Source organism: Gekko japonicus, unplaced genomic scaffold (assembly GCF_001447785.1).
Source record: "Gekko japonicus isolate JY-2015 unplaced genomic scaffold, Gekko_japonicus_V1.1 scaffold1882, whole genome shotgun sequence".
Classification (NCBI taxonomy): domain Eukaryota; kingdom Metazoa; phylum Chordata; class Lepidosauria; order Squamata; family Gekkonidae; genus Gekko; species Gekko japonicus.
This window is the reverse complement of record NW_015172063.1, coordinates 80,183-105,543: the sequence shown is the minus strand read 5'-3', so window position 1 is coordinate 105,543 and position 25,361 is coordinate 80,183. Positions and strand designations below refer to the sequence as shown.

Below are 25,361 nucleotides of genomic sequence, written 5' to 3'. Positions count from 1 at the left end.
ACCCCCAGCTGGGGAAAGGGGGGGGGGTAGGGTTGCCATATCCAGGCTTGGAAACTTCTGGGGAGGATAGGGACCGCCAAATTATCCATTTTCTCCAGGGGAACTAATCTCTGTAGTCTCGAGATGAGCTGTAATTCCAGGGGATCTCCAGCTCCCGCCTGGAAGCTGGCACCCTTATATATCACCTTATTCCCCCTGACATGTGTGAGCTAAACGTAAAAATGAAGCCCAGTGTCTCCATAATTCTATCCTTGGTGATGTTGCTTGGTTATTCTAAACTATGACAAGAGATAGCAGGGCAGAATATTAGGGACTGGCTTTTATTCATGTCTGTTGAGTGTTAAGGAGTTGTCTCAGCAGAAATCTTGCACAGTTACTTATAAAGATTTATGCTTTGAGTGTTGATCCAGATGGGAGGATTATGTGAAAAATCACTCCTGTTTAGAAGCTGGGATGGGTTGTCATCAGTCTTCCCCAGCCCTGCATGACTCAGAGTTTTGTCAGGGTGCAGGCACAAAACGTTTGTGTGCAAACCCCCCCCCCCCCCCCGGAAATTAAGCTGATTGTTAAATTGGGTTTCCCTGGTCAGACTGGAATTTCAAGGGTACTGTGGAAGAGGTGTGGAGCTCCTGATTGGGGTGTTTTTTGTGCCTCTGTTTTCTTTGGAGAAAGAAAATCATAAGACTGGAAGATACCTAATTACTTTGACCCAGCCCTGGCCTGCGAGACTGATCAAGCCATGTACAGGGTTGTGTGCATGTTTGTAATTGTGTTGTTGTACCATGTATGTACAGAATGTGTCTCTGAAGTACAGGAACCAGTTTTCAATAAGTTGTGTTTTAAAAAAAAAAACAACCCTCAAGTTTCTAGCCCCTAAAGGTGGCACCTTTAGGTCTGAAAAGTTGCATGAAATCTCAGGGTACGATGATAACATTAATCAATCAATCAAACGTATACCCCACCACTCCCTTGATGAGCAAGGCTCAGGGTGGTTTACATCAAAGCTCCCTCCTCGCCATCTATTATGTCATTGTACCCACTTCCACTAACACACAGGTGGCACAACCTCACCTGGTCAAATTAGGTTACTTGCGTCTTACTGCCCTCTGGCTTGATTTTATTGTGATGGAAATCTGTTTTAATAATCAATTTATGATATTATGTTGTCGAAGGCTTTCACAGCCGGAGTTCATTAGTTGCTGTAGATTTTCCGGGTTGTGTGGCCCTGGTCTTGGCATTGTAGAACCTGACATTTCGCCAGTAGCTGTGACTGGCATCCTCAGAGGTATAACACAGAAAGATGGAGTACTCTCCGTGTCAAGGTGAGAAGAAAAATGGTAGGCAGGTAACTTATATCTACTCCAGAAGGTGGGGTAGGGCTGCGTCATTATCTTGTAGGAGTTCCCCAGGCTATGAACATGCCAATGGAGGTTCTTTCCTGAGGATGTTCTTTCCTGAGGAAACAGGAAACAATCCATATCCAAAAGAACCTTTTGGAGGAAGTCTTCAGAATTCTGAGCAGGCAGAACCCAGCTGATTTTCACATGGTGAATGTAGCATGAGTGAGCATTATTGGTCAGGAAAAGGAGGATCCCACCCTGAGGTCAGGTATCAGATGTAGTTCTGTGACTCTTTCTGGCTCACTGTGCCTTTCTCTTCCCCACCACCTCTCTCCAGACCCACCCAGGAACCAACGTGACGGTTGTCGATTTGTTCGACCGCACTGAGAGCTTGAAACCGCTTTGGATGCAAGTGGAAGGGTTCAAAAGAGTCATGTACCCCATTATGCAGAACGCTGTCAATGGAGTCCACCTCATCTGTTACTCACAAGGTAATGTGGGCGAGCGCTTTAATCTTTAGACTCCCTGGGCTGATCAAGATGGGGTTTGCATGAAGATGTTGGTACCCCAGGGTCCCCAGTTATGAACGCAACAAAAGACAAAGGAAGGAGGGGAGGAAACTCATCCCAAAATGAACTAAATTAAGAACCAAAAGGTTAAGGAAATCAGAATATAAGGGCCCAAAAGTTCTGTGTCTAAAACTGAAGTATAAATATTGCCTAATATATGAAAATATACATGTCTTTATTACAGTAAGTGAACTCAAGGCTCCATGCACGTCTTCTGGTCAGGTTTTGGATTATTTCAGTCCACTCAGCCTAGAGGAAGTTGACAAATTGCTCTTGACTGCACATCCTACCACCTGCCACCTTGATCCGTGCCCATTGTGGCTCATTGAAGCGGGCCACGAGGGGTTTTGAGGTGTCCTAAGAGAGCCCTATCTCGGAGGGCTTGTTCCCTGGGCCACTTAAGGAGGCCGTGGTTTGTCCCCTCTTGAAAAAACCATCATGGGACCCAGCCGAATTGGCTCATTATCGGCCGGTTTCCAGCTTGCCCTATTTGGGCAAGTTAATTGAGAGGGCTGTGGCAGTTCAGTTACAGAGCTTTTTTGGATGACGCTTCCATCCTAGATCCCTTTCAGTCCGGCTTCTGCCCGGGACATAGAACGGAGACAGCACTGGTCGCCCTCACGGACAACCTTTGGAGGCATCTGGATTGAGGCGGATCGGCGGTGCTGTTGTTGTTGGATCTGTCGGCAGCGTTCGACACGGTCGACCACCTGCTACTGATCCACCGTCTGGCCGACACTGGAGTTCAGGGGCTCACCCTACAATGGCTTGCATCCTTTCTCCAGGGTCAGGGACAAAGGGTGGCACTAGGGGAACAGCTGTCTCGAAGGCACCCACTGATTTGTGGAGTGCCTCAAGGGGCAGTACTTTCCCCAATGTTATTTAAAATCTATATGCGCCCCCTTGCCCAGATTGACCGGAGGCATGGGCTTAGGTGTCAACAGTACGTGGATGACACCCAGCTCTATCTGTTGTTGGGCGTCTGGTCTGACTCTACACTGGAAGATCTGGACCGGGCGTTGCAAGCTATGGCTGATTGGCTTAGACTGAGTCAATTGAAATTGAATCCAACGAAGACGGAGGTCCTGTGCCTGAGTCCGGGTGGCCCGGGGGTAGGGATCCCACTTCTGACCTTTGATGGGGCTCCGTTGGTGCCTGCGCCAGAGGTAAGGAGCTTGGGAGTGCTCTTGGATGCCTCCTTGACAATGGGAGGCCCAGGTAGCAGCCACTGCCAAGTCAACCTTTTACCGTCTTCGGCTGATCAGGCAGTTGGTTCCCGTCCTTGAACGTAACGACTTGGTAACAGTGATCCACGTGATGGTCACCTCGAGATTGGACTACTGTAATGCTCCTTACATGGGGCTGCCCCTGTCTCAAATCCGGAAGCTGCAGCCAGTGCAGAATGCGGCAGCCAGGCTTCTGATGGGTATCCCCAAATGGGAGCACATCCAGCCGGTTCTGAAAGCACTGCGCTGGCTGCCAATAGCATGCTGGATTCGTTTCAAGGTGCTGGTTTTAACCTTTAAAGCCCTATATGGTCAGGGTCCTGCATACCTGAGGGACCGCCTTTCCCCACATGTTCCCCAGAGAGCACTGCATTCAGGGGCACAAAACAGGTTGGCCCTTCCAGGCCCCAGGGATGTTAGACTGGCTGCAGCCAGGGCCTTCTTGGTGGTGGCTCCATTTTGGTGGAATGAGCTCCCAGAAGAGATCAGGGCCCTGTGGGACCTGTTACAGTTCCTCAGGGCCTGTAAAATGGAGCTCTTCCACCAGGCGTTCAACAAGAGGAGGAGGAGGAGGAACTGTAGCTGGTGGTGGTGGTAATTGGATTTATAGCCCGACCTTCACTACCCAAAGGAGTCTCAGAGCAGCTTACAAACCCCTTTCTGTTCCCCTCCCCACAACAGACACCCTGTGAGGTAGGTGGGGCTGAGAGAGCTCTGACAGAAACTGCCCTTTCAAGGACAGCTCTGCCCAAGGTCATCCAGCCAGGTGCAAGTGGAGGAGTGGGGAATCAAACCCGGTTCTCCTAGATTAGAGTCCGCGCTCTTAACCACTACACCAAACTGGCTCACTAGGAGCCGCACCATACACCAAGGAGTGTACCTGTGCCCTGGCTTTGCCAACTTTGCTGCCAGCCTGTGCCCTGGGTCTTACCATCGTGTGCTCAGCCATACCTGCCGTAAACAATGAGAACTGAGCTGGTGTGAAAGAAGAGGCATCCAACAATCACCCAAGTGACACCATAAAGAACTGTTGCTCTTTTACATGGTATGTTCCAGTGTTTTATATGTTTTAAATGATTGTAAATTTTAAGTTATTTATATGGTGTTGACGTTTTAATTGTATCTGCACTTTATGAATGTTGCAAGCCACCCTGAGCCCACTCTGGCAGAGAGGGCAGGATAGAAATCAAATCAATCAATAAATATCCAATAAAACAAATATAGACCCCAGGTAACAGCTTCACAGTTCAGAATAAAATCAAACATTAATCTCAAAGATAGAGCATTATTGACCCTGACCAAACACGTTTCGGCTAATTGGCCTTCCTCAGTGTTTCCTTCCTCAAAAGGAACTCCTGGCCATCCAGGAACAAGGTTGGGCCCAGATGTACCCTATGAACTACAAGCCTGGAATACAACATATAAAACTTTTCATTCTATCAATTGTCTACCCCATTCCCAGTTCCTCCCCTCCCTCCAATGGCTTCCCACAATGCTTCCACCCCTGCTCCAAATTACTTCATATCATCAACAATATCAGTTTTTCATCATTACAATCTAAAGATAACATCGTTTGACTTAATATTGATCTAAACATATTAAGTTTTGTTTCACATCCCAGTTCTTTTCCAGATAAATTTTAAAGTCATTCCATTCTCCAAAAAACTCATCGTCTTCTTTGTTATTCAGTTTTTTTGTAATCTTATCCATTTGTGCCATGAACAGAACTTTTTGTATCCATTCTTCAACCTCTGGTACCTTTTCTGTCTTCCAAAACTGAGCATAATTCATTCTCGCTGTCACTGTCAGGTACCAGGTAACTCTGTAAAGTCTTGAGGCAGAAGCTTTTGTGGATTAGAGCCAGCTTTTGGGCTGGTGCTGAAATGTTTCCCTTACTTGGCAGACCTGTAGGCCTGGCTGGGCAGCGAGAACAGACAGTGGAACCAAAAGGCCACGAAACCTCTTTTGCAAGAGGCTCTGGCTTGTGGTGTTTCTGTGCAAAGCTCCACAGTGTACACGGGGAGCCCAGCAGTCATGCTCTTACAGCAGGAGTTGACTGATAGCCTGTTAGGGATGTCAGCCTCCAGGCAAGGCCTGGAGTTTCCCAAGAATTACAGCCCATTTCAGCCCTGTCCTGGATAGCCCAGGCAAGCCCAATCTGGTCAGATCTCGGAAGCTAAGCGGGGCCAACCCTGGCCAGTACTTGGATGGGAGAGCTCCAAGGAATACCGGGGCCGGGACGCAGAGGCAGGCAATAGCAAGCCACCTCTCTGAAAATGTCCAAGCCACACTAGGGGTCACCAGAAGTCAACCGTGACTTCCAGGCACGCACGCACAATTACCTCCCTCAAAGGAATTAAAACCGATCTCCGTACTACAGAGATCATCTACCCTGGATGAAATGGTAGCTTAGGGGGACAGACTCTGTGGCATCATATCCATGTTGTTCTCTCCCCGAACTCTGCCCTGCCTAAGCTATTTCCCCAAATCTCCAGGAACTCCCCCAACCCAGAGCTGGCAAACCCTGTCACCAGTCTCCTAACTTTGCTTTTCACAGATATGTTGCAAACTGCATCTCTTGAGCTCCCTGGCTTTATCCCCATCCCCCTCACCCCCCGTTATGCTTACAAATTTCAGCTGAGGATAACACTTAATGCTTCTGATGGTGGACTCTACACCAGGAAAACTGGTGTGGCGGGGGTCTCCCACTTTCAGCCCTCCCCTCTCCTCTCCCAGAAGGGAGGAACACTGGAAATTAAACTAGCTTGCCTATGACACTCGGAAGTGATGTAGGCACATTGGGGGCATTGGGAGGGCGACGCTCTGGCGTTTGGGCAAAACTCTATGGTATAAGCTAATTCTACCATAGAGTTTTGCCCAGAAACCAGAGCGTTGCCCTTTCCGACATGCCTACATCACTTCTGGGTCGCATCAAGTAAATTTCTCCACCCCTGGCTGCTCCGAGGGACCTGGCAACCCTACACAAGCCTGTTAGGTTTTGTCATGTGTTAGTAATTGTCAGAACCCACAGCTCACAACGAAGTACACACATTCAGGAATGGTTATACGTTTATTGCAAAACTATAGATGCAGTAACACAGGCACTGTTGAGAATGGCGGCAACCCATTGAGCATAATAGGATATAGGGTATTCGTATGCACCCCCCCATGGCATGAGCCAATTAGGAACCCTCCCGCGCACGGGACCAGCCAGAAAACCGTTAGGTGGCGACAGCTGGGAAGCAATAGTCTCTCACGGGGAATAGGAGACTTCCAGACAATACAACTTCCAACATAACAACCTCCTGCACATCTTTAGAGATAAGCATTGCGGCACAGGCAAAACAGCAGAGACAGGAATGCAATAGCAATTAGCAAGACACAGAATGAACTCCCCAACCCCCATGGCAGCATAGCTGACAGTAATAACAAAGCACCAGTTCCCCATCATCCTAATAAAGGCCCTGTAAAGTGGGCCACCTTCATGAGACCTTCCCTTACTTGAGGCTATGTTGTCCAGTTGCCAACCCTCAGGTGGCGCCTGGAGATATCCACAAATTATAAGTGATCTCCAGTTTACAAAGATCAGACTGCAGATCTCCAGTCTACGAGGGTCAGCTTCTGTGGCAAAAATGACTGCTGGGGGGGGGACTCTGGTGAGGGTTGCCCGTCTCAGGGCCGGCCCCAGCTTATTTTGCACCCTAGGCGGGGATCCCTTCTGGCGCCCCCTCCCCGTGCGCCCACCAATTTTTAAAAATAAATGCATTTTAGGAAGAATGAAAAACACTCAAGAAAGTGGCAGGGCTTTTGGTGGGGGGGGGGTGCCAGTTTGGCACCCCTAAGGGCCGGCGCGCTCTAGGCAAGCACCTTGTTCGCCTAGTGAGTGAGCCGGCCCTGCCCGTCTTCAGGAAAGTGGCTGGAGATCTCCCGCTATTGCAACTGATCTCCAGGTGACAGAGATCAGTTCACCTGGTGAAAATGGCTTCTTTGGAAACCATCCTATGGTGGTATATCCCGTTGAAGTCCCTCCCCTTCCCAAAGCCTGTCCTTCTCGGACTCCATACCCAAAATCTCCAGGTATTTTCCAATCCGGAGCTGGCAACCCTATCGATAATTATTATACCTTGCTGAGGTCCCTCCCCAGATCCAGCCCTCCCCAAGCCCCACCCCCAAATCTCCTGGAATTTCCCAACCCAGACCTGGCAACCTTGCTACACAGTGAGCTCACAGCTGAAGTGAGCCTCACTGGTTCACAGCTCAGTTTCCCGTTCTCACTGAGGCAGTAAATCTCGTGTCTGGGATTCAGCACTGTATGCGGCCGTGGGCTCACATGGTTCAGGGAACATTTTACAAACAAAGAGGCCCCCGTTGGTAGAAAGCTAAGACGTCAGGGAGAATACGAGGCCAGAACCCTTCTCCCTGACCTATTGGCTTTCTGTGTGGAGAAACACAGAATTATATCAGCCCCCCTTGCCTGATGTGGTACAATCCCAACACACTCCACCTCAGTCAGAACTAGGTCTTAGTCTCCTATGCCTTACTAATAGAGCCATTTGAAGCAGAGTTACACCCTTCTAAGCCTATTGTCTTCAGTGGAGTTAGAAGGGTGTAACTGTGCATAGGATTGCACTGTAACATCTAAGTAGTAATGGCAATTTTTATGCACACGTCAATTAAAAATTTTGGCCGTTGTCTACTCAAAACGTTTTGGAACATTCTTAGTGAATCGTCACCAGGTCTGTGTGTGCTGTGTTTTGTGTTTTTTTTTTAAATTTGAATGAAAATTAATCATTTTTTTAAAGGCATGGGGAGAAGACACTTGTCTCCCCAAAGGCATGGGAAATGTGACCCTTTCCAAGTTGGGGGCAGGGTTGCCTCTGGGCTGGGAAATTCCTGGAGATTTGGGTGTTGGGAAGGGGAGAGATCTCAGTTGGGGTATTATGCTTTGAAGTACACGTTCCAAAGCTGCCATTTTCTCCAGGGGTACTGATCTCTGTCGTCTGGACCAGGAGATGTCTGGTCCCCACCTGGAGGTTGGCAACCCCAGTTGGGGGCAGGGTAACTGTTCTTAAATTCCGTGCTTTTCAGGCATTCTTAGGCTTTTGAAAAAACCAGCTGACTGAGAATCTGTGAGACATCCTCCTCCCCTATCCCCAAATAAATCGGGGGTTCTCCTAGGAGAACTTTGTGTCTCTCTGCAGAGGGAAGAATGAGTAAGAAGTCTGAAACTACTCCCTCCTCCCTGCAAACTCTTGAACCAGGGGTTAAGAAAGTTCAGTAATTACAGTGTATATAGAGAGACCTGCTACATAGCCTGTCAGAAGGAGGTGACTTAGTTGGCAGAGGCAAAAAGTAGGTTGAAAGGCAAGGCAATTTTGACCTCATGTTTGGCAGGGTGCCCTATCGAATCTCCCCCTGGTGTTTGAAAGTGAAAATGGTAAGAGACTAAAACTATTCTTGAAGGCCACGATCTCTCTGCCCCTGCAGGAGGACTGATCTGCCGCGGCCTCGTCTCCACGATGCCCGATCACAACGTGGATACCTTCATCTCTCTCTCTTCCCCACAGATGGGGCAGTACGGGGGTAAGTAAGGGGAAGAGACTGGATGAGGCTGGCGCGAAGCTTCTTGCGGGCTCTTGAGCGAATCAGAATGCTGCTGCGTTCCCTTGCGTCGTCATGCACGGAGCAGCACACTGCCTGTCACATTTATTGTTAGCGCAGGACTGTGGCTGAGTGGCAGAGAATGTGGCTTGGGTTCAGGAAGCCTAGGGTAGTCAGTTCTGGGTTGGGAAATACCTGGAGATTTGGGGGTGGAGCCCGGGGGAGGGCAGGGTTTGGGGAGGTGTCATGACCCCAGAGGGGTCTTTGGTTTTCGCCGCCACCACCCTGGACTTTCGGGTCCCTCGGGAGTCCCAGGGTGTCTCCCAAGCCCTTGTTGACCGAGCAATACGGGCGTGAATGACCCAGGCAGACACCAAAATAAATTAACCAGCACGGGGTTTATTAGGAGACAGATTGGGGCAAGGTGCTTCAACCGGGTAACAGGTGGAAAAGCCAAAAGAAAATAAACTTAACCAGGCCCTAGCCTGCCTCCCTCACTCGGGATTTTCCTCCTCTCCCAGCCCGGCCTGTCCCTCACGGGACCCAGCCGCAGGGAGGCAAAGGACGGAGGGGCTTCTCCCCTCTTCTCTCAGAGAGTCTCCAGCAACCATCCATCATCAGCCAGCAACTGCCTTAACTGACCCTCCCCGACTTCCTTCCCTCACAGACTCTAACGGTCTCTTTAGAATCTTCCCCTCGGCCCAAGCCTCCCAAGGCCCCCTGGGAGTTGTAGGCCCCTCCTCCCACTCCTGCACAGGCCTCTTGTCTGGCTAGGCCGTGCTTCCCGGGCCAGATCATGACAGGAGGGGAGCAGTGTTCCCTCTAAGCTGAGTTAGTGTGAGCTAGCTCACGGTTTTTTAACCTCCAGCTCACACCTTTTTGTCTTAGCTCAGGAAGGATGGCTCCAGAGCAAACTAATTTTTTGCAGCAGCCAAATCGCCCGCTCACAGTTTTAATGCCAGGAGCTCACAAAGTAGAATTTTTGCTCACAAGACGCCACAGCTTAGAGGGAACATTGGAGGGGAGGGATCTCAAGCAAGGTCCAATGCCATAGAGTCCACCCTCCAAAACAGCCATTATCTCTGGGGGAACTGATCTTGGTTGCCTGGGGATCAGTTGTAATAGCGGGGGATTTCCAGGTGCCCCCTGGAGGTTGGCAACCTTAAGAAAGTCTCTGGGTCCAGTCCTCTTGCATCTTCAGCTTAGAGTCCTTCGATCTTTTGGGCACGATAGCCCTTTATGCCTGAGATCCTCTGCCAATCGAGTAGATGTTCCTGATTAATTCCATGAGCCAATACTCTAACTTAGTCATAAGGCATTTTTCTCTATGAAGAATGGCTTCTGGGTCTGTGGCAGAGCACAAGGGATCTTATGGTTCAGCTCCTGGCATAGCCAGTTAAGGGGTAGCAGGAATTAGGAAAGAATATTCTCTTCATCCAGGTCCTGGGTGGTTTCAGCTAGTCAGAATAGACAGTGCGGAAATAGATGACTTGTTATTAGATCTGTCTTTCCCTTTCCTCTTTGGGAGCTTCCCAGAGTCTTCTGGTTCATCTCTGTGAAGTAGATCGATCCTTGGCTTGATCCAACCTTTACATTCTTACAACTTTGTGCTCTGGGCCTGTAGAGGTGACAGAGCTCTCATCTGTATCCCACTAAACACAGCAGACAACCGTGACATTTTTAAATCTCTTTTTCTGTGAAGAACTCAGAGTGGGTACCCTGATCCTCTCCCTTTCTGTTTTATCCTCACAGCTGCCCTTTTGAGACAAGTTAGGCAGAGGGAAGGAGACTGGCCCAAGGTCACCCAGTGAGCTTCCCATAGCAGGATTTGAATCTGGGTCTCCCTGATCCTAGTCTAGCCACTACACCAGTATCCTCCGGCCCACAAGCTACCTCTGTGTACCTCAGCGGCTAACATAGCTCGACATTTATATGATCGCGGCAGGCCTCCCCTGGAATTACTGCATTTCAGAAGATTACCTGGTTTGCCTTTGTGGGTGGGCCGGCCTGGAATGGGGTCAAACCATGAATTGGAATGGAGACATGTCAGAATGGGGGGAGTCCAGGACTGGAGTAGTTGTGGGGAAAGGCGGTGGTTTGGGTAGTGCCCTCTCTCTCACTGCGTTTCTTTTTTCCATACAGATACCAAGTACCTGAAATGGCTCTTTCCCCAGCACATGAAATCCAATCTATATCGCTTGTGCTACACACAACTGGGCCAGGGTTTCTCTATCTGTAACTACTGGAATGGTGAGATCCATACGCCTCATCACCGATTTTAGCACATTCGTTGGTTCAGATAGCTTCATGTACCCAGAGAAAGTGGTTTGCCCAAGTCTGTGATTTAATCGTTTGCACCCACAACCTGCTCACAAGATCCCACAGAAGAGACAGCCGGGGGGGTGGGGTGGGGCTAAAATGTGTAAGTTCTCGTTGGAAGGTTCTCCTCGCTTCCAGACCAAATATACCAAATTTGAAATGACAAGAGTTTGTACCTATTACTAAAACATAATGGCTAGCCCACTCTGAGATTCATGTTTCTCCATTTTCTGTGACTTGAACCTTGATGGCATTTGAAATCAGTGTTAAGAAATTTTGAAGACCAACATATAGAATAATCCAGTATTGAAGATATAGTTGTCCAGCTCTGAGGAAGACAATCGAAACGAAAGACTTATCCAGAAACTTAATTAGAATCTGAATTTGTGGACTTATGAAATTGTGGTTTGTGGACTTATGAATTTGTAATAAGATTTTTGTACCAATAAGTAGAATATGTGAATATTCCATATTATACACTGAATGTATATAGAACTTGAGAAAAATTATTTTTATTTAGCATAATTTCTCATAGTCATGTTGTCTCAAGAGCCAGCGTAGTGTAGTGGTTAAGACTAGAGTGGCAAACTGGGCATCTGGAAACCCAGTTTCGGATTTTCAATTCTGCCATGAAAACTTGCTTGGGTAACCGTGGGCTCATTCACACAGCCTCAGCCTGGCCTACCTCCCCGGGTTGTTCTCTGCATAAAACGGAGAACAATGTACTTCGCTTTGGATCCCCATTGGTGAGCAAGGCAGGGTACAAATTAAGTATATAAATGAACAAGCTGGTCCCCTTCCTTTTTGAGAAATGGGGAATATGACGAAACAGGTAATGCGTTCAGTTCAGGTTCCCCTGGCCTGATGTGACTCTTTGGATAAGTTTTGCTCATGCTTGGCGTCTTAACTAAGGTAACATGTTTTGGGTCAGGAAGACATTTCCCACCAGGCCGCATTGGCCAGTGACTGGGTAGGGAAGGACAGTGTCTTCTGCTGCTGCTGCTGCATGTCGCTTGGCTCACTTTTGTGTGAGCTGTCATGACCGATTAGGTCAGATGGGCACCTTTCTGCTTTCTTCTGGTGGCCGTGCTGGGCTGGTCCACGTTGCAAGCAGCCGCTTAGGGCTCCCTGAGGACGGAGGGGTGTTATTTTTGTCTTTGTAGCCCTCGTGGCATTCTCAGTCTGTTCCCCACTTGTCTGGCCCATCTGTCCTTCCCCTCAGTGATGGGAAGAGACCATCTCCTATATCTATGTAAACAAGTAGCACTTGGCAGAAGAGGTGCAAGTCCTTCCTATTATGTCCGTGGGGAAGAATGGACAGAGATGAGAAGTGGCCTAGGTGAGCCAGGAACGAAGGCATCACTCCTGGCCTGTGTGGGTGGAACTGTTTTTATGACACTGCTGCTGCCAGGTTTGAAGACTTGGTGGGGAAGGAGACACAGCAGGGCTGCTTGGGATAGCAAAACATGTTGAACCAGCCGTGCAGTCTGGGTTGAGTGGACTGATCTTGATCAGTGATGCAGCCTCATGGCTGAGGACTGAGTTGTGTGGTCTCTTTACCTCCCCATCTTAAGAACATAAGAAGAGCCCTGCTGGATTAGACCAGTGGTCCATCTAGTCCAGCATCCTGTCCCACACTGTGGCCAACCAGTTCCCCTGGAGAGCCAACAACAAGTCATAGAGGCCAAGACCCTCCCCTGATGTTGCCTCCAAGCACTGGGATTCAGAAGTTTACTGCCTCTGAATGTGGAGGTTCCTTTTAGTCATCATGGCTAATAGCCACTGATTGACTTGTCCTCCATCAATCTGTCTAATCCCCTTTTAAAGCTGTCTAAGCCTGTGGCTGTCACTAAATCCTCTGGCAGCTAATTCCACATTTTAATCACTCATTGTGTAAAGAAGTATTTGCTTTTGTCTGCCCTAAATTGTAGGGAAATAGTTCAGGAAGATGCTTTGGTAAAGGGATTAGGGAATGAAGACTGTACTACTGTATACTGTATGTTGCTGTCAGTATGCTCCTACTGGGTAATTTTTACATCATTTACCGAGTCGTGTTTCAATGCTTATACTTTGTTTTGGCATTGTTTCAACTCTGTATCAGATTTCTCCTTGTTTTCAAATCGAAGAAATTTGAAAATCTGAAATCAAAACTCTATTGCATTGTTTATTTGATGTCCTGTACTGTTGATCGTAGTGACTTAAACTGTGTGATCCGTCTTGGGACTCAGTGAGAAAGGTGAACTATTAAATAATGTAAATAATCGAGTTCTAGTATTCGGGGAGAGGGAGAAAAACGTTATGAACATGATCCCCACCCCCCCGTTGTTGCATTTATACCCTGCCTTCCTTCTATCATGGAACCCAAAGTTTCCAGTATCTCTCCCAGAAGGGTAGATTCAGGTGGGTAGCCGTGTTGGTCTGAAGCAATACAACAAAGTTTTGAGTCCGGTGGCACTTTTAAGACCAACAAAGTTTAATTCTGAGTATAAGCTTTCATGAGGAAGTCTGAAAAAGTGTGATTTTCAGATCCACATCATCGAGACCTTTACCTCAACAACAGCAATTTCCTGGCCTTGCTGAATGACGAAAAGCTGAATCCTAACGCTACAAGTAAGAATCCCACAGCCCCCCAAGCACAAAAGGTATTGGTAGGGTGGCCGTGTTTGGTGGACAAGCCCCACATGTTTGTTTGCAGCCAATCTTTATGTGCTTGCAGTAGCTTGAGCCTGCACAGCCTTGAAGCACCAAGTGTCTGATGTTCCTTAGCTTAGGCCAACAAGTGAATGTGACACCCCAGGGAAGTCTCTCTTGCTGCCCTTCCTCAGATCAGACGGGGGTGGGGACAAGGCAGTGAGAGAGCGTCTTGCTTAAAGACCCCCTGAGCTTGGCAGAAGTCACAAGGGAATGGAGTTTTACTTTGCGTCACACAGCCTATTTTTCAGAAAATGGAAACCGTGTACATCTCTCTCTGTCCCTGTTTCTGCTATTATGCCCGGAGGTGGGGGTGGTTCAGGGTGGGCCCATTTTACCTAGCTGTTCTCTTGGGGTTTCAGTTATTTTTTTATTTGCATACTTGGTGGCCTTTATGAAGGCAGAAAGGCTGGATATAAAATTTGTAAAATAAATGAAGCTTGGTTGCATAGGTTAATGGAAAGCAATAATGGAAAATATTTTGAAAATTATATTTCTGGGGTTTTTTTCTAAATCAAAAGTGTGTGTGTCTGTCTATCTGTCTGTCTGTCTATACACACACACACACACACACACGTGTGTATGCACCCTGAAATACATTATAGAGTTATTAGCTCTGCTGGTATATCCAGTTCTTGATATGCTATCAGTGGCCTCATATCATGCTGGGGGAGGCTTATCTTCTTCTCAAGACAGAATTGCATCCCTGCCTTTTGCAGAAGTCCAGGGCAAACGGAAAGGATTCTACAAATTACTGGTGGCGAAGGCACAGGGGAACTTTTATGCTGGATGATTGGGGGGAAGGGGTGACAGTGACTGAAGGGGGCGGGAGAATATTGACCAAGCTTAGAGATCTGTGCCTTTCACTCTACGTAGCCTGGAAGAAGAACCTTCTACGGATTCGGAAAATGGTTCTGATTGGGGGTCCGGATGACGGCGTCATCATGCCATGGCAATCCAGGTGAGGTTCGGGAGGTGGGAAGGAGACCCTCCCACCTCCAATGAGGAGACGGATGTTTAGTTTTGGAGGCCAGAAGCAAGCTGTCCTCTGCTTGTAGGTTTTGGGGGCATGCGTTAAAAATGCACCTTTAATGCAGCCTCACTGAAACAGACCCTTGATTGATTTTTTTATATAAAAGCAGATTCAAGCGTCTTCTGTAAAATCATAATGCAGCCTAGGTTCAGCCCTGGTGTCCATCCCCATTTCGATGGAGTCCCTAGTATGGGGGAAGAGAAAAAGGAATCCGATTAGATCAGCATATACATTCTGCATATCTGCCTAATATTTTTCTGCAGACCCAGTAGTTTATATTTGCTGGGATCTATTAACCACTTTGATATTAAAAATCCAAAGCCATGCACTAAATGTTAAGGGTCACATTTTTTAAAAAAATAAATAAATAATAATTTACCATTTGTTTTTATGCAGTAAAAATGCTTCTGGTGTTTGTTATTCTTATTGTGGGTTTGTCACGCTGATGGTGATTGCCAGTGTGGTGCTGCAGTTAGCGTTGGACTAAGTCAGAGGTGTCGAACTCATTTGTTTTATGAGGGCCGGATCTGACATAAATGTCACTTTGTTGGGGCCCCGCCACGTGTGCCATAAAATGTAATGGTGGCCATAAAATGTAATGGTGGGTACCGGAGATAGAAACTGTATAAAGGACAGCAGCTGGTAAGCTCCGACTTAGTGTATCCTCACTGCAAGGCCCCGTGGGCTGGGAAGTGGTATGCAAAGAAAAAACCCATATGGGCGGATTGGAGAGCCAGCGGTGCAGCACTGGGCAGACGCTCTACACTGCTTGACTACAGTGGGTGAGGTGGTTCCACCATGCTGAAGCCACGATTGGAGTGGCTCCACCCACTCTCCTTGAGCAGCCTCCCGTTCCCTCCCTTGCATAGTTGCATGCGGGCCGCCCTGGACGGCCAGATCCGGGCCCCTGGGCCTTATTTTTGACAACCCCATGCTGAAGTTCCCTCTAAGATGAGTTAGTCTGAGCTAGCTCACAGTTTTTTAGCCTCCAGCTCACAGTTTTTTGTCTTAGCTCAGGAAGGATGGCTCCAGAGCAAACTAATTCATGCAGTAGCCAAATCACTTGCTCACAACTTTAATGCCAGTAGCTCACAAAGTAGCATTTTTGCTCACAAGACTCCACAGCTTAGAGGGAGCATTGCCCTGGACTAGGTTCTGGAAAACACAGGGCCAAATCTCTGCTGTGCTATGCATGAGCTGACTGGGTAACGTGAGCCAGTCACCCTTTCTCAGCCAAACCAACCTTCTAGGGGTGTGTGGGAGGACAAATATATATATATATATATTGCTTTTATTCTAAAAACTACACAGAAATCAAAGGAAGGGGTAACTAATATCTACAGGATAAAGGAAAGAAAACTACTACTAAGAACCCAAGTATAGCATTGGTCTAACAATTTTAACAATGCTTACAGTAATATTTCACTTAGAACACCTTTCGCATGCCAGCAATCTTGACTGGTTTTTTTTGTTGCTACTGCAGCTGCTGATTCAACACAGCAGCAACATGTGTTCCGCATGGTGGGTTTCCCCAGATTTCCCCTGTCCAGTCCCAAGCTGCAGCTATTCCTATTCCCCGCTCCCCTTGCCAAGGGACCGAGGGACTCATTCTGATTTTTTTTGAATTGGTAATTAACAAATCACTATAACTAGCTGTAACAATTAGTCAATTACCGGTTGCAAACGAAGAAGCCCCCTGGCAGTACTGGGGGGGAAGGGGACAGATGCGGAGAGATATGTGCCAATGTGGGCAGGACCTGGAAAGGTCTGAAGCTTCCCTTCCGCTCGGCAGTCACGCTGGCTTGGCTGTGATCGTTCCACAAATATTGTTGTGAAGTCAGTTTTGGAAACATCACAGAGAAGCTGTGGAGCAGCCGGAAGGTGCACAAAAAGCACCAGGACACTTTGGGGAGGTAGGACAGGAAGAAAAAGGGCTTCCCGTTGGCATCAGAGCCAGACCATAAGGGCATAAGAGAGAAAGAAGAAGACGACGTGATTGGATTTATACCCCGCCCTTCACTACCCAAAGGTGTCTCAGAGTGGCTTACAAACTCCTTCCCCTTCCCCTCCCCACAACGGACACCCTGTGAGGTAGGCGGGGCTGAGAGAAACTGCTCTTTTTCATGAACATCTCTTATGCAGGGGGTGGACTGGGAGGCAAAGTGAGCCTGGAAAAGGGCCCGGTCTTCCCCAGGGGAGAGGGGAAAGGAAGGAGTAAGCTAGCTGATGCTCCCTCCCAGCTTATACGCATCCACGTTATGTGGGGGGACAGCTCCCCCACACTTTGACTGTGGTAGCGGCCAGTGGCTTCAGGGAAGTGGGGGCTGCCATTGCTGGCAGCAGCTTCTGCTCCTCCGATGTGAGGTGGCTCATGGCAGGGGATGGTTCCCGCCCGTCTCACCCAGGCACCTGGACCATCAGGCCACCTGGACTTTCCCCAGCAGCCTAAATAACCAATCCACCCCCAAGTGGGTGGGTGAAATAAGGTATGTGGTCTCCAGGTCCGCTTTATGACTTAACAACTCTTCTTTTTCTTGCAGCATGTTTGCCTTCTATGATAATAACGAGACTGTGAGGGAAATGAAGTCCCAATTGGTGAGTGTGGCGGGAATCCCCAGTTCCCTGGGACAAGGGAGGGTGGCAGAAGGGGACACTGGTCTACTCAGTCGGCTAAGAAGATGGGGAGGGGGCAGGACTCCTGAGTCAGCCAGATGTCTTCTGATTTGGAGTAACTAGTCTCACTGGTGGACCTCCTGATGGCACTGGTATTTCTGGCCACTGTGTGATACAGAGTGTTGGACTGGATGGGCCTTTGGCCTGATCCAACATTGGCGTCTCTTATGTTCTTATGTTCTTAACATAAGGGACTAGGAACCAGATCTCCTGGGTTCTCCGCCGGTCAGAATACAGGCGTAGATTCAGGGACTCCTGGAGGTTGTGGTGTGAACACCTTGGAGAAAGCTTGACGGTTTAAGTTGGGGGTGTGCCAGAAGACTTTCTATGGCTTTTTTAAAACTGAAAACCCAATAAAAATAGAACATGGGATATGACTACAGTCTTGACTACCACCTGTGAGAAATAGCTTTAGGGTCCAGATGCCGATTGAGGGAACGAGCACAGAGGTAGAAGTAATAGAACGGGAGCCCCAACGTGGTGCCCACTGACATGTTTCCTGGTGACCTCCAAGTGCTTTTAAAAGCTGGTAGGCTAACTTGGGGCTCTTGACTAGCAGGGCTTCTGATGGGGTACTGGAAATCTTATTGGCGGTGCAGATTAAAATTATGTTGTTTCGGTGGCAGCTGCTACTGTAGTGTTGGTCTTATTCTCTCTCACCTCTCTTTCCCAGTGTATTTTTCAAATCATTCCTCTTCTTCCCGGTACTAGGGCTTCCCCCTGTGTGTATGTCACGCCCACCGCCCTGTGTTAGAATTCCAAAGGTGCCCAAAGACTCAAAGGTTTGGGAACTTCTGTGGTAGAAGGAACAACCCACTTCTTGGTTTCTGGTTTTATTTAGGAAGTCCACTGATCTCTGCTCAGTGTGTCTCAGGAAGAGGCCAGCCCTCCTTCCAGCACCAGAGAAGAGCATGATATGGTGGGTGGGGCCAGCCGTAATTGGGGGTACAGGCTGTAAACATGGCAGCGCATAAGACTAGGATCTTGGGAGACCAAGGTTCACAACCCCACTCTGAACTGACATAGTTGTAACATGTTGGATCCCCAAGCATCGAGAATAAATCCACGTTTTCAAGAAAAGCAAAATTTATTTCAAAGCGTTGAAGACATACTCAAACACGTTCTTTGTTAGAACTGGGGATACACAGTTAGGTCAAGCATAATAAAGGAACTTCAAACAGATACAGGTCCAATGAATAACTTTCCCGCTGGCGGGCTAATGAAACGGTTGCGCGCCCAGTCCATGGGAACCAGGCAGGATATTAGACAAAACACAGGTGCAGTACTTATGGGAAAAGCAATAGCCAAGCATTACAGCATCTTCTCCCCCACACAACCTCCAGCAGTTATCTTTTGCATTCCAACGCAGGAGCAGGATGATAGAAACCAAGCCGGGTGCAACAGGGAAAGGATATGTACACAGAGGTCACAGAAAACAGAATGGCAGCTTGCTGACATACTGCCCCCCTTAAAATACCGCAAACCTCTGAGGAGAGGAGAGGAGTTGTGAGATGCAAAAATGGCAAGGGTTGAAAGGTAGTCCTGAAGACCAGAAGACGTAAGGTTGCATAGCCCGTATCCTAGAAGGTTGAGGATGGGAATAGACTTGGGACAGTTCCTTCTGAGGCAGGTGAATGCTGGTTTCTGTTGTTCTTAATTCCTCCCCTTCATGGATTCAGGTGAACTGATTACTAGGCCGAATGTCATAGAAGAGTTTGCCTTGGCATGCTGTTGGGGTGCCTTTATCACACTTAAGAGGAGTTCGTTTCTGAGCACAAAAGCATCAAAGTATGAACTTCTCCCCCCCACCCCCCCGTGTCCCGTTAAAACTATTTTCTGTTCCCTTGCAGGTCTACCTTGAGGACACCTTTGGTCTGAAGACCCTGGATGCCCGCGGTGGCATTGTTTCCTACATAATGCCTGGCGTCTCCCACACGTATTGGCACTCCAATCGCACCGTCTTTGAAAAATGCGTCGCCCCATGGCTGACGTAGCTGGTGGGCCCCCGGAGAAGAGATAGCGGAGGAGCGAGCCCTCCAGGGGAGACGTGTGACATTCTTACCTCGCCTTGGTACTTCTGCTCCCACAGAGAAGAGTCCCTATTTGTTACCTGTAGTTTTTCTAGGATGGTTGATAACTTTCTTTTATAGTGGAAGAAGCTTTTCTGTGGGAATTTGGGGGTGGGGGCCGGCAGCTCTCTGGTGGGTTCCAGAAGGGCTGCACTGTGGGGACAGGAGGCATGGCTCTTTCCCGCTCTTTTGTCAGGTTTGAGCTATCCAAGCGACAGTTGGGATTTCTTTGCAGAGGAGAACTGCAAAAAAGGAACTGCTCCACAGGATATAATATCCATTGGACTTTTTTTTTCATCTTAAGAAGTTGAATTTGGCAGAGACACTGAGGAGAAGGAATTTGATTCTGTTCAAATGTCGATCCGTGGCAGAAACCGTATTTTTCGTTCCCAAACTGTGACAGAAATGTATATGGAAGTTGTAGAAATTCTTCTCCTTCCACCTACCCCCTCTGGTTGAAATGTTGGGCCCTGCAAACTTTGCCACAAACTCTGAGAGAGTCTTTTAAATTGTTCAGATCACCCCCCCCCCCAATATCCCATTTGACTTCAGTAACCTCAGAGTTTAGTGAATCGAATTGTGTGTCTAAACTGACTTAAATTTTTTATCCATTTTTTTCTCCTCCTCCTCCCCTCTTTTAGAAGCACATTTTCAAGATCTCAGGATGATGAAAGAAAATTGATTTACTCCAAGAAATTTCATAGCCAGTTCCACCTGTTTCAAAAAAACAAACAAACACCCCTGTCTACTTTTAAGGGACAGCTGCTGATTTGAGGGACTTTCTTGAGGGGGAGCCCCTCATTCTTGAAGGGAAAATTTTTAGAGCTTTCATGTTTTTGACAGTATTAATTCTCTTTCATCCAGGTACGATACAACCTAAGCAATAGGACTCAGGTGTTAACTTTAACCTCAAAATGGGGTAAGGAGAAGGGGTAAAGAGAAGGGAATCCTGGGGATTCCAGACGGTTGCGTGTGAAGTCGACCTTGGTGGGATTTGGGATAATCTTTTGTAGTCAGAAACTTTATTCTTGCAAATAAAGGAAATGTAGAGGTGTTGTGTACGTTACACAGAACCAAGCGATAAGAGTGAGGTAGCGGAATCCTGGTGTGGGATCGCTCTCGTGTCTGGCGATCTTGTTCAGATCAACGTGGCAGTGGGGCCCACCCTGCCTCTTTATGTGGCATGTTGATCTGACCATCAGCCTCTTCTTTGTGCACACAAGCCTTGCCCTTTTACTAAGTCACTCCACTGTGAAATGTGGGACTGACCTTGGGTCGCCAACCTCCAGGTGATGGCTAAAGATCTCCTGGGATTATGACTGATCTCCCGGTGACAGGGATCAGTTCACCTGGAGAAAACGGCCACTTTGGAAGATACACCCCACTTAAGTCCCTTCCTTCCCCATACCCTGCTTTCTTCAGCCTTCAATCCCCAAAATCTCCTAAATATTTCCCAACCCAGAGCTGGCAACCCTAGACTTGACTATTTAAGGCCAAACTATGTTACATTTTCCCCTCCAGCCTGCATTCTCTGGGTCTGATTCGCTTTCCTCATAGCCACACAGCAGCTGCAGGGAATGCCATTTTAAAAATCAGGAGGAGCTCGATTCTGCTCGGAATTGCAGTGTGGATGAGGGGCTCGTGTGCGACTCTGAACCTCATAGCCACACAGCAGCTGCGGGGAATGCCATTTTAAAAATCAGGAGGAGCTCGATTCTGCTCGGAATTGCAGTGTGGATGAGGGGCTCGTGTGCAACTCTGAAGTTATGCAAATTACTCTCTGCTGGGTCCCTTTTGGGTAGGGAAAACAGCACTGGGGGAGGGAGGCAGAAGCCCCTCCTCCCCTCACACTCCATTTCTGAGCAGAATTGGACTCCTGCCACTTTTAAAAACGACATTCCCCGTAGCTGCCGTGTGGCTGCAGGGAATACAAGTCGGGTTTGGGGAAACTGGAGAATCCTGGACCCGAGTCACCCAAAAACGTAACATGTAGGAGCAGCAGGCGTAGCATCCATTTGGATGTTCTGCCCTGTAGCTGCCCTGCAGTTTCTCCTGTGAGCTTGATTAAAGTTAGGTACATTTTTAATCCAGCTCTAAGGGGGGAAACGCAGGAGCCAGACAAGCCCATGCCCAGGTTGGGCAGGACATTGCTTGGATGCTCCCAAATCCTGTGTGGGGAAATCCTTGTGTGGAAGTCGCTGTGGTCTACAGTGGGTGGGGAGACCATGGGCAAGGCAAGTAGAATGAAGGGCTGACCCCTCTCTGTCAGAAGGATTGGGTGGGCAGGTGGGCAGGTGATTGCTGCACTGCAGGCACGATGTGTAACTGTTTGGGCTGATGGATCAAATGCCATGCCATGCCATGCATACAGGCAGAACACGAAAGTGGAGAGGAAAAGACGTTTTTTAAAAAAATCTCCTGATTTATGACAGAACAGAATATTGCAGCAAATATATATATTTGCCATCAAGTTGCACCCAATCCCTTGGGGTTTTCGAGGCTAGAGATGGAACAGAGGCGGTTTGCCATTGCCTGCCTCTGAATAGCAACCCTGGGCTTCCTTGGTGGTCTCCCATCTGAATACTAACCAGGGCCGACACTGCTTAGCTTCCAAGATCTGACACGGTCGGGCTAGCCTGGGCTGTCCACATTAGGGCTATTGCAGCATGAGAAGATATAAATGCAAACCGACAAGGCTCTCAAGTACTGGTCAGGCCACCTCAAACATCTACTCTGAATCCTGGGCCTCGTATTTTTGCAATGCTTGTCCCTGTAACCCTCCCCCACCTTTTCTGCATGCCATACATTTGCATATTCTGGAGCAAGGATTAGCTCAGCACTCCACCGATGCACTGGGGACTTTTAAAACGGACGGAAGGCTTGAGAATATAACATCACCGCTCACAGTCTGAAGCAGGGCACTCTAGAAGGGGTGCCTCCTTCAATCTGATTCAGGTGGAGCTGAAAGATAAATCCTTGGCAGGTGGCGACAGTCAGGCCTGTGTGTGTCTCCTCTAACCCAGGAAGCAAACAGGCAACATTTCACATTTTGTTATACTAGTTAATTACATTTGCCTAAGCTGCCCTAGTTTGTCTAAGTCCTCCAAGCTGTGGTACTTTGAGTTTTCTGTAACGGCTACCGAAGGACAGGGTAGTAAAAGTTAGCACTTCCAACCGGGAACATCCAGTGGAGACCCAGAGTTGAAGAAAAATGAAGGGAGGATTTTGCCCAAATCCTCACTGCAGTAGAAGTTGGTGGATGGTGAAGGAGGGGAAACACCCTTAGTGTAAATTTGCTTGCAGGGATCCGTTATCACTTCTGATCTCCCCCACCACCACCATGAATAGCACCGGGCAGAATGCTTCTAACTGCATTAAATCATGAAGTGCAATAAAGGGCTAAAAGGGGTAGAAGTAAGAGATGAAAACCATGTGAGAGGACAGGGGGTACTGTAAGATGTTGATGCCCTGTCCCCGGGACATGTCCCGGTCTTTCCTTTTGAAATTTTCTCCTACCCAGCCACCATGAGGACTAGAGACTTGGGGCTCTTCTGCATTCTCATTTACCTCCCTTGTGTGTCCCTATTTCTTCGGGGTGGGGAATATTTTCCACATGTTTTGCGCCCTCTAGTGGTCAATTTGATATTACATTGCTGTTTGTAGGGACAATTAATACCAAACCAACCACTAGAGGGCGCACAACATGTGAGGAAAAGGGGGGGGACCCTGAAGCAGTAGGGACACACAAGCGACGAAACTGAGAATACGAAAGAGCCCTGTCTTTAAAAAAACCAACAATCTACAGCTCAGCATTTTTGTGGGAATACACACAGCTTGGTTTTCACGGTGTGTGGAACCAAGAAGGTGTTAACTGGAAACAAAGAGAATCTGGAAGCTTTTTGTTGTGTTTCGTATGGTAACAGATGGCCTAATAAGGCAGTTTGAGGATTTGTCGACAGGGATTTTCCTCGTGTTAAAATGAGGCAAATCTCAGAAATATTCTGTTGTCCTTGGAATAATCTGAAGTGATTTGCCAAGCTCGCTTCCTGCAGCACAGAGCCGCTTTGCACAAGGAAGGCCGAAGTGTTTAAGACCATAAAAACATAAGAGAAGCCAATGTTGGATCAGGCCAATGGCCCATCCAGTCCAACACTCTGTCACACAGTGGCCAAAAATACCAGTTGCCTATCAGGAGGTCCAGCAGTGGGGCCAGGACACTAGAAGCCTGGGAATCAATGGCTGAGTTCTGAGGCGCTTTAACATAGCTGCTACTTTAAGGCGAATAGCGTATTTTGTTGATGTATAAGTGAAGTTTTTAGTAGCAAGCTTGAAGGAATTGTGGTAGGGCATGTAAGACTTTGCCCAGAATTGTGGTGAGAAATTAATTGGGAGGTGAGAACAATACATGGGGGTTTTTTTCCGGGGGAGGGGAGATTTCGTAGATAAAAGCATAGTCTAGTAACAATGGAAGGGGTGGGGAGAAGCAGTAGTTACACTCCTGGCCTACGTACACATGAACAAACACTATATGGGTGCGGTCAGACGGCGTGCCGAAGTGGTTTAAACTGCTCCGGTTCCAATCGGATTATATTTGATCCGGGACAAGCGCGATCACACTTACCTCCCTTACCGCACAGCACATTGCTCCCGGGCGTCGACACTACAAGTGCGCAGCAGCGGTTTTCCCCCCACTGTGCACATGCGCATAGGCACCCATCCATATAATTGAAATCTTCACGCCAAAAGCATGCCCTGAAGCAAACACTTCCCTTTAAACTTTTACAACGAAACTGGCCTCTGTGAGGTCCCCGACTCGTCTAAAGCCTAAAACTAAGCACCGTTTTTAATTCATTTTATTAACGCCAGGGCGAAACTTCACCCAAGCACATATCGCCGATGCTAAAATAAAATGGCGGACGAAAAGCGAAAGCCTCGGGCTTCCGAGCGGAAGTGGCTCTACACCGGCGGAGGCGCGATCACACGTCAGGAAAATGCGGCTAGAACTGGAGCACCAGGAAAACACCACTTGGGACCTGGTAGCAAAATACTCCAGTTTAAAGGGGGGTTGAGCCGGTTGGTAACGGCTAGGGACGGGAGGCAGATGTTGGCTGTGTGATCGCGCATAAATAGTCCGTTTCTGATCTGACCGGCATGTATACCGGCTCAAATGGCCCATCTGAACGTGCCCTATTAGTGCTTTTTTCAGCACAACTCAGGAGCGTGTGGCTTTCTTTTCTCTCGTGCGTTAAAAAGGGTGCGTTTGGCAAAGAGCCTCCTCTCTTTTCCTCCTCCACATTGAGGGCTTCGTTCAGTGACTTCATCTCTGAGAATTCTGGCATGGCACACCCACACCCTGCTCCACTTTCTGGAGCAGAAGCTGCTTTCTCTCTCATGCCTTCCAAGGGCCTGTGGCTGGCCACCATGGAGGACTGCCTGAGTGAAGTAGATTTTTTGAGTCTCTTCCAATAGCACATCATTGGAGAACGGTTTCCCCCTGTATCTACCTGTTTTACGTACAGGAGTTTACATAGAGGGATTTATCATCTGAATGTCACTGGGAAGACGGCAAAAGAAACGGGGACAGGTGAGAGATTAAAGAGGGAAGGATGTGGGCAGATGCTCTTCCAGTGAATTTAAGATTAATTTGAAGTTTGCTATTTTGCTTTAGGATTCCTTTTTTTAGCAATGCGCTTAATATTTTTTAAAATTTAAAGAATGGGGAGCTAAAGGGCACATCTTTTTCCAAAGCTGAATTTGCTTTATAACCCTGTAGCTGTTACGGCTTGTGCCTAGCCTGTTTATGTTGTAACATTGATTGTTAAATTCATTGTCTTTAAGAC

The 25,361-nt window shown here is 48.0% G+C and overlaps 1 protein-coding gene across 1 annotated transcript in view; it reads left to right on the top strand.

The window, feature by feature from the left end:
• The window catches only part of PPT2 (palmitoyl-protein thioesterase 2), a 59,868-nt gene extending 39,248 nt beyond the window's left edge, over positions 1–20,620 (top strand). Inside the window, exons 4-10 of the mRNA XM_015420799.1 lie at positions 1,678–1,831; positions 8,623–8,718; positions 10,879–10,986; positions 13,582–13,665; positions 14,623–14,707; positions 17,320–17,374; positions 19,303–20,620. Of these exons, the coding sequence (XP_015276285.1) occupies positions 1,678–1,831; positions 8,623–8,718; positions 10,879–10,986; positions 13,582–13,665; positions 14,623–14,707; positions 17,320–17,374; positions 19,303–19,446 (726 nt within the window). The 3' untranslated portion in view covers positions 19,447–20,620. The remainder of the gene's footprint in view (positions 1–1,677; positions 1,832–8,622; positions 8,719–10,878; positions 10,987–13,581; positions 13,666–14,622; positions 14,708–17,319; positions 17,375–19,302) is intronic.
• Positions 20,621–25,361: the final 4,741 nt, after the last annotated feature.